We start from the raw sequence: 14,764 nt of genomic DNA, 5'->3' as shown, positions 1-14,764 counted from the left end.
GGCCGCGGAGCGGGCGGACAGGCAGCCCGGAGCTAATAAAACCCCACCAAATAAGGCGCTGGCGATCGCCGCGAAGGGAGGGGGGAACAAGCAGGGGACGAGCCCCGCCTGGGGCAGGCAGAGCCCCTCCTTCCCTCCCCGCCTGCCTGCCCCGCCGCGGCGGAGAGCGCCTCCCCCGCCCGGGCTTGACGGCAGCGGGGAGGAATGTGTTTCCGGGGCGGGGAAAGCGCGGCCGAGCGCGGACCTTCCCCTCCCCTCCTCTCCTCTCCTCTCCTCTCCCCTCCCCTCCCTCCCCCGCCGACGCCGGGCTCCCCCTCAGCAGCTCGGAGGCGGCGGCGGGCAGCCGGACGGCGAGCGAGGAGCGAGGCCGGGCGTCCCGCCGCGCCGCGCCCAGCCCGCTCCCGGGACGCCGGGGCAGAGGGGGAGCTTCAGCCAGCCAGTCAGTCAGTCAGGCGGGCCGGAGCGCGCCCCCTGCCAGGAGCCGGCCGCGCCGCGGCAATGGCCGAGGTAGCGGGAGGACGGGGCGCGGGCTGGAGCCGGCCGGGAGCGGGCTGAGCGGTGCCCGCCCGGCCCGGGGCGCCTCGTCTCGGGCGCGTCCGACGGTATCCGGGCGGGCTCCGGCGGGTGGGCTGGGGCGGGGCAGAGGGCGGCGAGCGCGGCTTCCCGCCGACCGTCCGCCCGCGCGGGGAGCCGCCGGCAGCGCCCGGGAGCCGGCGGGGCGCGGGTCCCTCAGCGCCCGTCCCGGGCGGAGGAGGGGGCGCCTCGCCTCCCCGTCGTGCCTGCCCCGCCGCCGGGGCGGCGTGCTCGCCCGGGGCCGGCGCTGCGGGCGGGCGAGTGGGAGGGAAGGTGTCGGGCCCAGCCTGCGGCTTCCTGTGGCGGCGGGACGGCGGCCTCGGGCCTCCCGTGCCGGTGGGGGGGGGCAGCCAGGCCTTTGTCCGCCCGGGGCCCGGCCCAGCCCGGGCAGCGTCCGCGGCCGGGCCGCCCCGACCGTTCCCTCTCGACAAAGGTGGCAGCCTGTATCGGTGTCCCGCTCAGAGCTGCCCTTGTCGCCCGCGGCCTCCTGCCCGGAGGTGCCCGGGCTAGGGGCAGCACTAGGCTGGGCAAAGTTTCGGGCGGCTTCCCCGGGAGTGCGTCGGAGGGCGGGCGTCCCCTTCAGCGCCCGGGCCGGCGGCGGCAGCAGCGGGGCTGGAGGGGGAAGGCTTGCCTTCCGCGGGAAGCGGTCGCCGGGGAGAAGCGAGTTACGGGAACGAGATGGTGAGGAGTGAGGCAGTGTAGGAACTTGAATATCGAGATTTTTGACCTGCACGTGTCTGCTAAAAGTAACCATTAAGAGCGGGATACGTGCACTGTTTGAATGACGGCATGATCGTAGTGCAGCGTTTTGACTGCTCGATGCATTCAAATTTGTGCGTTTTTTGTTCTTAAGCTGGCTCTGAGCCTTTATAGCTCGCTATAAGCTTGTGTCGGGGTGGAAGTGGGAATGTGAGGCCTCTGTATGTGGACTGTTTCACATGGAGATTTCTGAAATAACTTGCAGCAATAGGAGCGCAATGTTTTGTCTCAGATTATTACCTTCCTATACTGATGGTTGGAAGGAAACATGAAGTGATGGGAAATTCTTTCTGAATCACTGTTTGGCCCATGTCAGATGTCTTCATCTTATGGAATAAGTGTCTGACTGCCTGTTAGAGTCATCAGGTAGTCTTTGTGAGTATTTTTCTTTATGAAAAACAGTTGAACAGTCTTCTTGGTTCCTTCTGCATTTATCCTTGGTACAATACAACAGTCCATTCATGCCAACACATGTAAACATACCTGTTGGGTGAAAATGTTGATTTTTCTGGTAGATTTGCCATTGGTGCTACAGTCCTGTTCGTGCCAAGACACACAAACCTTTAGGAGTAAGGATTGTCTCCATTTGGATTAGTGGAACCACTCATGGCTAGTGCTGCATGTGTGCTTAAGTGTTGAAATGGAGCAGGACTTTATGTATGTGAAACCAGATTTAGATAATCTACTCCTGGTGTATTAATCATTTGGTAGATGATGGTGGTAGGGTGAGAAAAAGCAGTTTGCTATTATGAAATGAGATAACTTGGTAGCAGCTTTTTTTTTTTTTTTTTTAAGTAGTATTGTACTACTAGAAAGATGTAAATTAGACTAAATTAAACAAGACTTTAAAGGTAGTGAAGACGTTCACTGTCCACATCCATCCCGGTGATGAAACTGATGATTCATTCTCCTGTCACAAAAAATATTACTTGCCTCTGGCAAATGATTAAGTAGGATTCTGCAAGCCTGCTTAAGGCTATATTTATAAGGGTTGCAAAAACAGTGAGCCATTGGCAATAGGTAGGCAAGACAAGGCAAGTTTAGGATGTGAACACCTTCAACTTTTGTCCTTTTCAAAGATGTTTCAGCTGAAAAGTGCAAACCTGACAGGCATGCAGAATGAAATCTTGCCTTAATCAAAGTTGGAGCTGGTAAGTGCTGTGTCTGTTTGCCAGCCACATGATAAATGAAGCAGACTTACTTCAAAATGAAATGTCAGCAGTTAAAAATCTGGTGTTCTTTGTGTGCACAGGCAGGGAGCTCATTCTCCTCTGTACATTTGGTCATCCGATCTGCATCATGTTCCTAGCTATCCAGTCTGCATCGTGTTCCTTGTTATGCCCACCCATGTGAAGGACTGATTTGGAGGGATGCAGGTTTCTCTAGAATATGTGTGAATTTCTTGCTGCGAGTGCAGAATTTTAGTGTTTTGTCTTGAGTTTTAAGTGACTCAAGTGGTTAATCTTCTACCACTTCCTTTGGGAAGTGATTCCCACAGCTGAAAACAAACTGTCCGGAAACTTTTCCTGCTGTTCGTTCTTCCTCATCCATGATTTCATTCTTCTGCTCTTAACCATCCTCCCTGTACCTCTCTTAGGGTAGCTCTGCTGTGGTGTAGTTTTGAAAAGAGCTCGTTTGCTATAGCAAGCGGCTCAGGAAGTAGATAACTTGGGTAGCAGAAAGACAAGCTCGGGGAGAGTGATGCAAACGTGGGGCGGACATGTGCTATGTTCTCTGTTGCCCTGAATATAATTCCCTCACTGCCACTGGTATGAATGCTCTTCAGTTTTTTGTAAATAGTTGTCACGCCTACCTTTCTAGTCAGTCTTGATTTAGTTGTGATGTGAAGTACACTTAGCTTGTGGTTCTCTCAGCCCTCTGATCAGCCTGCTACAGGCTTCATGGCTGTCCGTGGCTCTTGGTAGTGCAGCCCTCAGAAACAGTTCTGGTTGCGATTGTGGCAGGACTGCTGTTGAACAGGCTGTTGAAGTACCTCTTCTTGATGGGACCCTTTTTGTAAGCCATCTTCAAGGGCTGTAGTTGTGGCACAGGCTCCATCACTGCTCCCTTTCCTTCTAGTGGACAGACACGTAGAGTCCCTGCTGTTCCTCTCCTGCCTGCGGGCCACGGGTCCTGAGCTTCTTCAGTGCAGGCCTACCTGTGATGCCTGGTGCAGCCCTTGCTGACGCTACCATTGCACATAGGGAGTGGATGCGTGAGCTGTGCTACCTTATGTTTGTTCTCCGTTAGTTGCACCTACCACATGATGTGGGGAGTGGGTTTTGGGGAGGGAAGAGTAGAGGCTGGAGACGGAGCTTTGCTGGCCGTTGGTATAACTGACCTCCTCTTCCTCTCCGCTCCTTTCCAAATATGTTTTGTACCCCTTTCACGTGAGAGAGACTATTAAAATCAGTGAGATGTTGCAAAACTGAAGTTAAAGCAGGCAGGGATTTTCCTAATCAGTATTAACTGTAGCAAGCTAGCTAGCTTTAAGATTGCTCATGCCTCCTCACATGGCACTTGGAAGAGATATTGCTTAGACAGATCCAGAAAAGAGGGAATCCAGGCTTGGCAGTAGCGGAGCCTATTCTGCCCTCGTTTGCTTTTCTAGAACTTCAAATGATTTATTTTTTCCAACTTTTTTTAGGATGGCAAATCCCCTTGGCATCCTTTTAATTCTTAGGAGCGGCAGTCAGCCCTCTGAGAGGGAATCCTTGTTGGGAGTGCCTTTCTTTTTCTTTTTTTTTTTTTTTTTTTTTCTTTTAAGCTTCACGAGATCTATTGGTAGAGCTCATAAAGCAATTACATAAATAATTCTTTAAAATGTAATTAAGGCAATATGTAGTTAGATTTATTTTGGAAGTGTCATGTACTATTCCCCTGTGACTAGATTTTTAAGTCGTCTGCTATATTCCGTGCCCTGTAGAAAATTTCCTGTCTCCCAGCAGCAGAAAACTTGGAGTTAAGTCCATGTTTTCCTACCTCTCATCTCCTATCTGTCTTTATATTGCTGATTCTACAAACTGTTCCCACTTGCTCTACTCGCCTTGCTTTGAAGGCACTTACTAGTAGTAGCATTCTCATTAGCAGTTATAACATTGCTGGTTAGATGACTTGAGATTGTTCAGGCTTCTGCTCTGGTATGTGTGTGCATGGGTGTGTTTTATACAAACACGTGCATCTCGGAGCTTTACAGGAAAGTGAGTTTTTGGTGTAGGGGAGAGTTAGCTGTTGTTTCGGAAGAGGGTGTTTGTTTTTCAAGAGGGAGTGTCACAGAATCGTGAACAAATGAACAAATTCTGTGGCTTTGTCTCCTGGACAGACGCTGGCAATATCTTGGTCTGATTTAAGGCTCCTTTTGTGTCAAAAAACCTGAAATTTGTTGGTTAGTTCTAATGCTGAATAATGTTGTCATTTATGGTGGCCAATACCATCTCCTTTTTTCTGTGTAGTTCTTCCTCGCTCTATGTTGCTGTATTCTGTTGCCAGCTTTCTGAAAAGGATGATGTTGCTTGCCATGCAGTAACCACAGTGGACCACAATATTGACCAGTATCTGTCAGTTGTTGTGGTTATGGAGTTTCTTGGGTAGCCTACAAAGTGATTTTTGTGTTTACCCACAAATGGGAAGACAAATTCTACTTTTTTTTTTTTCTTTTTTTATTCTAATTTGTCCAGCATAGGCATGGCCCAGTAACCTAAACTGTTAAAACTGTAAGTCAGGATAAATCTATGATGAGACCTTTCTCTAAACTTTCTTCTCTCCCACCGTGTGGATTAGTAGTGTAAGTACCAGTAAAAAGTATATACAGCTTCATTGTAAGAAACTGTCATGTGCTTTAGCTGTGTTCTTAACAGGCTGTATGAGTTTCTAGCCCAATTTAAGATGTGTGTAGGCTTGCTGAATAGCTTCTATTGGGAATGTTATGCAGAGAAAATGAAAATTCTGACTTCTGTGAGTGAAAAATGAGACACTGGGCACCTTGTTATGCATCACTAAATAGTACAGTTGTCTTTTTCAGTACTAAGAGTGCTCTCTTTAGCAGAATGTTGTTATTAAACATCCTGTATTTTTGTAATAAACACCTTGTTTTACTTTTCTATTCTTAGACTAATCAGAGTGGTTAGTGGACTTATAGGCTACCGTAGTCTTCTGTTAACAGATTGAAGATGTTCACAGAGATGGTAAAGTCACGAATTTAGTACAAAATGTGCACACAACCAAGCACATGGTAGGGAAAGTAGTGTGATGAGACTATAATATTAACGTTTTCTTTTGGAAAGGGTAATAGGATTCCTACCTGAGCTGTAATCCTCTTTGGAGTGTCACTGAGTAAAGACTCTTTAATATATTAGAGTGATATTTTTGTCTATATCTTTCTCAGTTTCTCTTTGCAGTCAGCTGCAAAAAGGGTTATGAAATATGCTTTCTGTCTTAAAAGCAGTTTCATGTGCTTTCTTTCTTTCTTGTCCAACAGCAGCAGCAAAATATCATTAGTATTCTTGTGGGTTTTATTAGAGGGGGAAGTTTTGAGTAACAAAATTGAGGCTAGAATCTTAACTTTGTTATTGCTAGTAAGAGCTAAGAAGATACTGGTGTTTTCTCACCATCCTTTTCCTTTCTTTCTCTCACAGAAAAAACCTCTTGTGTATCTTTGATAAATTAATGCAGTTCTCACGTTCTACCAACAGATCATTAGTTTTCTGCTTATAGTCGTTTTCTCTAAACTTCTAATTTGTAAGACCACGTTTAAGTGCAGATTCTTCTTAAAATGCCCATAAACTGTAACATATACAATATCTAGTGCCAGTATTTTCTCCCTTCAAAAGATCAACATCATATTTGCAGCTCATTTATTTCCAATTCTTGTTTTGTACAAGATTACTTAAGCTTAACTCAGTCCTAGTTTTGACTTAGCTCAGTTTTAACTTCTGCTCTTGGTACATTCTAGTGTATAAGCAGGAAGGAGAGCCATTGTTTATATGGATTCTTACTGTATTAAACTATAAATTTCTGTGTAGTATACATACTGCATACAAGTACTCACATGTAGTTGATTTTCTGTTATGGCTATTAACAAACAACTTTTTTACCTTTAGAGCTGTGCAAGTAAAGGCACTTTTGATGTGGAAGCTGAACAGAAAAAGTGAAAGCTTTCTTCTTCTTTTCTCATCCTTTGTGGTAGAATGAAAAACAATAATTATATATTGGGCTGAACTGAAACACTGAACTTACCTTCATACAAAGATGACTGATTTGTGGTTATTTAAAAGAGGAAAAAAAATAATTGTTTTAGATTAATTTAGAAAGAGTCAGTATTTCACTTGGGAAATGGTGCTATTGTGAGTCAAAGGTAGTATCTTGGATATTAATGCGTACTTCATCCCTGAGGTCGTGGTTTTGAAAAACAAACCTGGGACTGGGATGTCTGGTTTGGCATAACCTTGACCTTGAAGTAAGTATTGAGATAAGGATGCAGTGGGGCCTTTCCTTTTTGCAAAAGAAAAAGGAGGATAAGCCGTCATTCTTGGATTTGTTCATTTTCTTTGGTGGAATTGTAGTTTAGTGTGTCTTAACATGGTGCTAACCTGAGGCACTGGCACCGAAGAGTCGTGTCTGCCTCTTGTGCAGCTAGCTGCTCTACGAAACCCTTTGATCTGTCCTCATCTGCTCTGTCTCTGTAGGCTGGCAGGACCCACAGGGAGTGATCTGTGGCCTTGCGCTGCCATAAAGCAGGATGCTCTTCCAGTGAGTTGTGGGGTAGCTTGAGTGTCAGGAGCATATCGGGGACTGTAGGAGGTCATTTGAAGGACTTGGCGTTCTAGTAGCTTGGCCAGCATCCTCGGCAGATTCAGTTGCAACATCCAAGCTCTGCCTAGAGCCTCAGCTGTCTGGTTTTCCAGATCTTAGGTAAAAGGGTTTTGTGTGAAGATGAGTACAGCTAAAAGGAAAGCCTATTTCTGAAGTGGAGATAAATACAAAAGAATGTAATCTTTTTTGATGTTAAATAAAAAGTACTCTCCCAGGGATCAAGAGATGACACATTTTAGTAGTTGGTTATCATTAAATTGGGATTAAATTTTGCATCTGGATGATTTCTCATATTATTACCATGTCTTTGATAGTGGAGTGACTGAAGACTTTGTGCTTGTCCAGTCAGCAAGTGAAATGCTCCCTCTCCTGATAATAAAAAGGAGAAATGAAGAAATCTTTGCTAGCATCGTCCACAAGATTGACTAGGGTAAGCAAGGTTGATTATGTGCTGCCAGTGTGTTCTGGCTGGGTTTTTTTCTTATTACACTGATGTTTTATTTTCTTGTGTATTAGGAAATTAGTTTTGGTGGGCATAGGATACTCAGGAATTACCTTCTCTGAGGTTCCTTTTTCATTTTTGCAAGGGTTGTATTTAGTGTATGTTAATGTGCTCACTTTATGGTGCTAGCTAAAGACTGTCCCGATGCTGAAAGGCATACTGTAGCCCATCTGCATAAAATGCAAGGCTTGACAGTTTTTTGAAATGTCAATTTGCTGGTTTTGTGTCGGAATAGATTAAAAATCTGTCAGTTGTGTGTGAATGTAACCTATGTGCATTTCCAAAACATCTGTAAGTGTAACATTTTAGGGGATACCATTTGTTCTTTGCTTTTACTGTACAATTCAAAAATGGGGAATATTTTTTTTGGTGTTTTTGTCATTTATATGCAAACACAAATCTGTGTGAGAAATTAGTGTTCAAGAATTTCAGTGTAATTTTTCCTGGGCGTGGACTTGAGCATAATAAAGGAAACAGCAAATTTCCTTTTTCGGAAGAACATACTATACGTATCAGCTATAGGTTGTTTAAAATGCATCATAAAATTGATAAACATTCTTTTTTTTCCTATGTATGTGTTACTTCCCTCCACTACAGATGATGTTTATATAACTTTTCAAAGGCTAGACTAAAATGTTACATAGCCATGTTGCTGATATCACCAGTTCCAGTGAAAAACTCAAACTTTAGCATTAAAGAGTAACTATGGTGTCTAAGATTGCTGCCAGCATTTTTATCACTGCCAGCTCACCAATCTGAAGAGTGTTTAGATAGTAATAAAAAAGCTTGCACAGATACTGGCTCTTTTTGGTGCATAATTCACAATGCAGTTTCACTTTCTAAATTAATAATGCCTGTATTTAACATGATTAACATTTGCTTGTAGCTGGAAGCAATTTTAATACTATGTCTCTGCAGAGTTTAAAAGAAAAAAAGAGCTCACTCATAAGCGATAACTCAAAACTCTGCAGTAGACAAGTGGTTTTCAAATTTACCTGAATTTCATATTTCATAAAATGTTCCAGTGGCCATTGAACCATCAATTCAACTAAAAATGTGTTTTATTTTTATAGGAACATGGCTCTGCAGCAATTTATACCAACTTAGGTCTTAACTGTCCCTCCTGCCTGTAGCTGTGCAGTCTTGCCATCTTCTTTGCATCAGCAGTGGAAGTCATAAGGCTGTACAGTAAGTCATGAAGTAGCTGATCTGGTTGAAAAATAGCTTGGCAAAAAATTAATTTTCAGCTAGATCAGCTGTTTCAACTGGTGGACCACATGCATTACTAGCGACATGCTTCAGACAAAGGGGAGGAATAGGAAAACGTGCAGCTCATAGCAAGAGGAGTGTGGGACTGTGGTAGTCCAGAGATAAGTTGGCATAAACTGCTGTGGAACCTCACAGCATCTGCTTGTGCATGCTTCAGTGCTCTTCTGACTCGAGTAGTCCATCTTAGCTTGCTAGATCAGGTGAGAAATAACTCAGCAAGGAGTTATTGCTCAGCTTGTTCTACTGTCTCAGTTAAGAGGTAAAAGTATCGTCCTCAGTTGGCACCAAATAGAAGAAGGTTGCAAAGCAGGGAGTTTTAGGGCCCGGAGAAGTTGAGCTGTCTCTGTTCAGTAGTGGCAAACTGGTAGATCTACTTGACTACTTTGAGAAACCTCATCTTTTATTATTTTTTGCAGTCCTCTTAGAAGCAGCCTGCGGACTCCAGGCTTAAAATCCTGCTCTGGAAAGTACCAGAAGTATGTTAATAGGCAGGTTGTTCAGGCAAGGACTGCTTTCTATAAAGTACTTTGTGATGGTTCTGTTTTGTTGGGTTTTTGGGGTGTTTTTGGTTTTTGGTTTTTTTTTTTTTTTTAAACAAGACAGACATCCTTTAAGATTGAAGTAATTTTTTTCCTGGGATTGGTGAGCTTTTTGCAAGTGCTCAAACTTCAGGATTAAAATCTGGATGAAGTCCACTGTTTGTTTCACTGTGTGCTTATACCTAGCCAGTTATCACTGCCATTTTGAATTAATAATCATCAGTAGTTACATATATATATTAAAAATACATAATAACATACATATGTAAAATTAAATATATAGAGAATTAAATATATATTTAAAAAATCTCACAGATAGATACAGAGTTATAAGGCTGTATGTAGTTCTGTGGGATAATCAGTTTTTTATTATTTCTGCTGTTCATTTTCCTGACCAATTACCTGATGTTGAAAGTATGTTGAGGATGAGAGTTGTTTCAGTACAAGTCTCACTCTAAATTATGGTAAATAGTGAATATTTTAAAAAACTTGCAATTAAATATTTGGATACTATCTGTAAACATTATTCTATGTACTTGCCATTCAAATCCTGAATTAAATTTAAAATAAACAAACAAAAAAACCCGGAAAACCTTCAGTGCTTTGTTCTTTGTTTGTCTTAATTTTTTTTTTTGCCAACTAATTTATTCTAATAACCTATTGGAAAAAAAAAAAATAAAATCAGAATAGTTCCCTAAACTGGCTAGCTGTGTTACAGAGCATTCATAAGCAATTCACCCAAGGCCCGCAGAGAAGGAAGGTGGGCCTGTGACAACCTGGATTTAGGCTGGTTTAGCAGCACTCAAAGACCCCAGTGTATAATTTCGGAGGTCAGCCAGTCTGACAGCCACCTGCCACTTTATAGAAGCTGTTTCCTCAGCACTCCTCTGTTCATGTGGAGGTCTGGTTCAGTTCACTGAGACTTAGAGAAAGCGAGTTTCAGTGTGGAGGGGAAAGGGATGACTCAAGGTATCGCTCTGCCAGCCCAGCAAGCTGAGCTGCCTCGGGATGGTGGGGAGGGAGGTCCATGAGTGGGAGCACAGGCACAGAGGTTGCTTTTTTGGAGGTGGGGATGCTGTAGCACTGCTGTTACTTTCAGCAGCAGTTGGCTTTCATCTTCATTTTGGTTGCTGAAACTGTACCCTGAGTGTTAACGATAGCTACTGGTGGGTGAATGCTGCCATGTAACAACAGAGTTTCCGCTGAGTTTGCCCTTTGCGGTGTGCCAGCTTCTGGCTTCCTGCAGTACCTGCAGCAATAGCCAGCGAGGTGTTTGCAACTGTTTTCTCTTTAAGAAATAGATGAGTGAGACATTGTACTAACTGAAATTCTTTAGCTTTTTTGCTTAAGAATGTCCATGCCTCTGTTCTGCTTTTCCTTTAACAGAACAGCTTGGATTAAAGTAAGTTTAGCCAGATGTTGTGACAGTCGTGGATATTACTAAGGCAGTACAGCCTTGGAAGCATCAGTTACAGTCAGCTGTGTAAGAGCTATATTTATATGTTTAACTAAACTTTTCATTTCCCCCTGTGTGCATGAATGTGAGGTTTAAGTTGCACAAAATTAAATAGTCTTTTTATGGGAGTAGTAAGTGGTGCAGAGTGTGTGGGAATTTAATACTACCACAAGGAACAGACACCCATGTTTTCTACTAGAATGGCTTAAATCGTTATGTGGCATTCCTTATTGTAATCTGTCTGAGATGGAAATGCTAAACTTAGCCAAGAAGTCCTGTAGACTAGCAAGACCTATGTAAACAAGCTAAATATTCAATTCACACTCTCCCCTGCCAAAAAAAAAAAATAGGTCACATTTAAGCAAGAGGAGAAATTAAATTATTACGGCAAAAATGACTGATGGGTCTAAAAGCATTTGAAAAGTGGTGAAACAACAGAGATTTTTCTTTTTTTTTCTCTGTTTTAATCACAATTGTGTAAAGAGGTGCTTGTAATAACGAAACCCCTGAAATACTTGTTACGGAAAAATGCCTGCTGATAACAGTGAGATTGGGTACAATGAGAATTCTTACAGATTCATGGAGACAATGTGCTTTGAGTCATTAAGGCTGTGATGGACTTGAACTACTGGAAACTTCTGCTGGCAAGAGTATGGAAAATGGATATTTTTGACAGTGATGGTTTTTGGGGGGGGGGAAATTGGTGTTTTGGTTCTTAACACTTACATGTCCTCATTATATATTTATCCTTAAAGAGGAAGCTCTCAAGGTGCATGTGTATAGAAGCTGCTGTAGATACAGAATACTAGTTTCAACCACACTATCGGTACCCATGGGCTTGGAGTGTTAGCTGTTCAGCTTTAGAGAGGTGCTGTCTTTGAGGTGTGCCTGCATGCTAGCATAAAGCGTATGAATAGGTTTTATTATTTTGTCCTTGCTTAAAATTCAAGGAGCTTCATAATGTCCTTGTAGGAATCCCAGCTTTCTGTGGGCAGGACGCACTGACATGGGATTTCTTAGCGAAAGAGGAGAGGGCAAGTATATGGTGGTAGGGTGTTCTGCTTTTTTATTCTGTACTGTAGTAAGCACAATAGTTTGAGACGTGTGGAGTAGCAAGAGGTAGTTACAAACTGGCTTTTCAGAAAAAGATGCAAATATTTTAGTTGAAGCTATGTATAAGCCATAGGTAATAAACAGCAAAAACATATTGCTGGTGTTTTAATTAGATGTAGCTGCAGGCCTCTGCCTGCTCTACCTGAGAATAAGTAGAGTTGTATTTCTCTCTTACTTTAATGTTGAACATTAAGCACGATACACCTGTTTGTTAGTCTAGTTTCCCAAAATACAGTTGTCAGAGTTTACCTTATAAATTGCAGTCTGTGGATAATTGCCTGGTAAAAATATCTAAATAAACCTATGTGGAAATAATATTCTCATGAGAAAGAGCATCTCACTTGTCTCTTAAACTGTTTCCTCTATGTTGTGATCATACACAGGTTGTTTGTTCGCATGAGCTGTGTCTAGGTACTACTTGCCTTTCAAGCATCAAGATGATTTCCAAAGCAACTCCTAAGCTGTGGAATCTTGGCTTCAAATTATGATTCAACGGGTCAAGAAAACATTACACAAATAGTCTCTTTGTCCACGTTAGGACCAAGCTAGGGACAAGGATGGTTAATACAGCAAAGTGTTCTTCTTAAATTAATAATTATTGGTGGTATGGTAGTACTAAGGAAGTCTAGTCATGAATTGCAAACCTTCTGTTCATGGTGGTATGTGCCTATACTATTTGAAAAAAGGTCCCTCCTTCAAAAGTGGTGCTGACTAACCAATGTTAGTCCTGCCTGCTCTGCAGTACACTCCGAAAGACATTAGAACAAAGGGAAAAGATCACGGTTGCGCTTGGGGTTTGCTGACTTGACAGGTGAAGGTTCTTTGCCAGTGGCAGCAACTTCATGTTGTCCCTGAGCATCTTCTTCTCATTCTTTTACTTTCCATCACTGTCATCAGCATGAAATCTGGACTTGTGTGACTTCTTAAATAGAAATATGTTACGAAAAGACAAATTGAGTAGGTTTTAGCAGCAGTAGTATTCTTTACAATTTACTGTGCGACTTGTTTTTGCTTGTGATGAGTATTATTTAGGTTTGCAGCTGGTTGCAGGAGTGAGTTTGTCATTAAGTGAAATTATCAATGGATTTTGCTAATGAAAACATGTATAGAAATACAGTGCCATGAAATAAAACATGATATGTAATCTATCCTGCCTAAATAGGTTTGCTATGTTCCATAGAAGTCTAAATTCAGTAAGTCTCTTCTTGTTTACCAGGAGCGCTCTGGCTGCCTTTAGTTGCTTGTTGGAGGATAAGTATCCACTTTAACTTCTTTAAGTCCACAGAGAAGTCCGTATAGTTCAGGTTGGTCAGGTCTGCAACTGGAGAGGGATTTCAGCTCAGGGTGCAGTAGTCAGAGTAGTCATTCATGATACAGGAGGTTTGCAGTTGAGGCTGTTTTCTGTGTCTGAGTGTGAACATACATCTGTTTCCCTTCACCTTCCTACAGGTTAAGGTATTTGGTAAGAAAGAAATGAAGTTCATACTCCAAATCATGGCCCCAAGACTCTTTGCTTTTATCTATTGACAATATGCTATAAAATCTGTATATATATTATGGGGAACAGGATCTGGAACCCCACTTACATCTTTCTTCTACCTCCCACCACATGAGTGCTTCAGTAGATAAACAAGAGCGAAAACTTCTATCAGCTCATTTTCTGTCTCTGTGCCTTTCATTCTTGGTTGCATAGCAGCTTTGATTTAAGTGTTCTTACTAGTGTATCCTGTAGGATGATAGAGCATTCCCAGGAAATGTGGGAATTTGGGGCTGAGGAGGGACTGGAGCCCAGTTATCTTACTTCCTGGGCATGCCTCAGTGCTGTAAAATATCTGGGAACCCTCTGTCATGCAAACAGTATCACAACTGGATCTATCATGTTTTATTTTTCTCAAGGTGGAGAGACGTCAAGTATCAGGATGCTTTATCATCTGTAGTTGTTCTGAAATTGGTACCTTTTTTTCTGATTATAGAGGAAATCTATGCGTTCTATCAAGAAAAATCTCCTTCCCCACCCCCTTCCCTGCAGCGAGGCACCTAACTTGGGCAGATTTGTTTCCACTCAGTAATTCAAATCAAGACCAAAACATACTTTTCAGAAAAATACCTAATTGCTTTTCATTCCACTATTTAGAACTGTTGGTAAGTTGAGGGCTCCTGTGAAATCCAGGAACAAATATCAATAAATTATATATAAAAGGAATAATATGGTCAAACTGCGTGAGTGCTTGTGAAGTTAGCTGTTCTGTCCTGAAGCAACTGTGTCCCATATAAACTAACAAACACCCTGTACTCTGGGGAAACAAGCTGATACCATAAACAGCCTTCCAGACCTGTTCTCATGCGCTGTGGCCTCAGCCTGCGAGTACTTGTAAATGAACATTTTCATGTATTCAGCTAAAGAGGCAATGCAATGCGATGCAGGTGCCCATGCTGGGTTTTCAGTAGTGGTTTCAGACCCACAAGTCTATTTTAGAACCTAACACTTATTGTTTTTTCCCATTGAATCCAGTCCTTTTTGGTGAACTTTAAGCAACTTGATCTCTTGAGAAATTTTTTAGAGCTGTAAGTATGAATAAACTGGGTAGTAATGCAGTATGACTGAGTGTCTTAGCAAACCAGTTGTGTTACTGTGTCTGTTTTACTAAGCATAGGAGGGGGGCACAGTAGTTTCCATGCAGAATCTGCAGAATTGTGATATGTTTCCCAGTGCTTCTGGCATGCAGAAATGCGTATTCTCAT

At 42.8% G+C, this 14,764-nt stretch overlaps 1 protein-coding gene across 2 annotated transcripts in view; it reads left to right on the top strand.

Annotated features, from left to right (window-relative positions):
- Nucleotides 1–283: 283 nt before the first annotated feature.
- ITGB1 (integrin subunit beta 1) overlaps nucleotides 284–14,764 on the top strand; it is a 47,197-nt gene continuing 32,716 nt past the window's right edge. Inside the window, exon 1 of one of the 2 annotated variants that reach the window (XM_052805908.1) lies at nucleotides 284–507. In XM_052805908.1, the coding sequence (XP_052661868.1) occupies nucleotides 499–507 (9 nt within the window). In that variant the 5' untranslated portion in view covers nucleotides 284–498. The remainder of the gene's footprint in view (nucleotides 508–14,764) is intronic. The other variant, XM_052805918.1, reaches the window with a different exon arrangement.

This window comes from Harpia harpyja, chromosome 1 (assembly GCF_026419915.1).
Source record: "Harpia harpyja isolate bHarHar1 chromosome 1, bHarHar1 primary haplotype, whole genome shotgun sequence".
Lineage (NCBI taxonomy): Eukaryota > Metazoa > Chordata > Aves > Accipitriformes > Accipitridae > Harpia > Harpia harpyja.
Note: the sequence above shows the minus strand (reverse complement) of the source record. Positions and strands in the feature narration are given on the sequence as shown.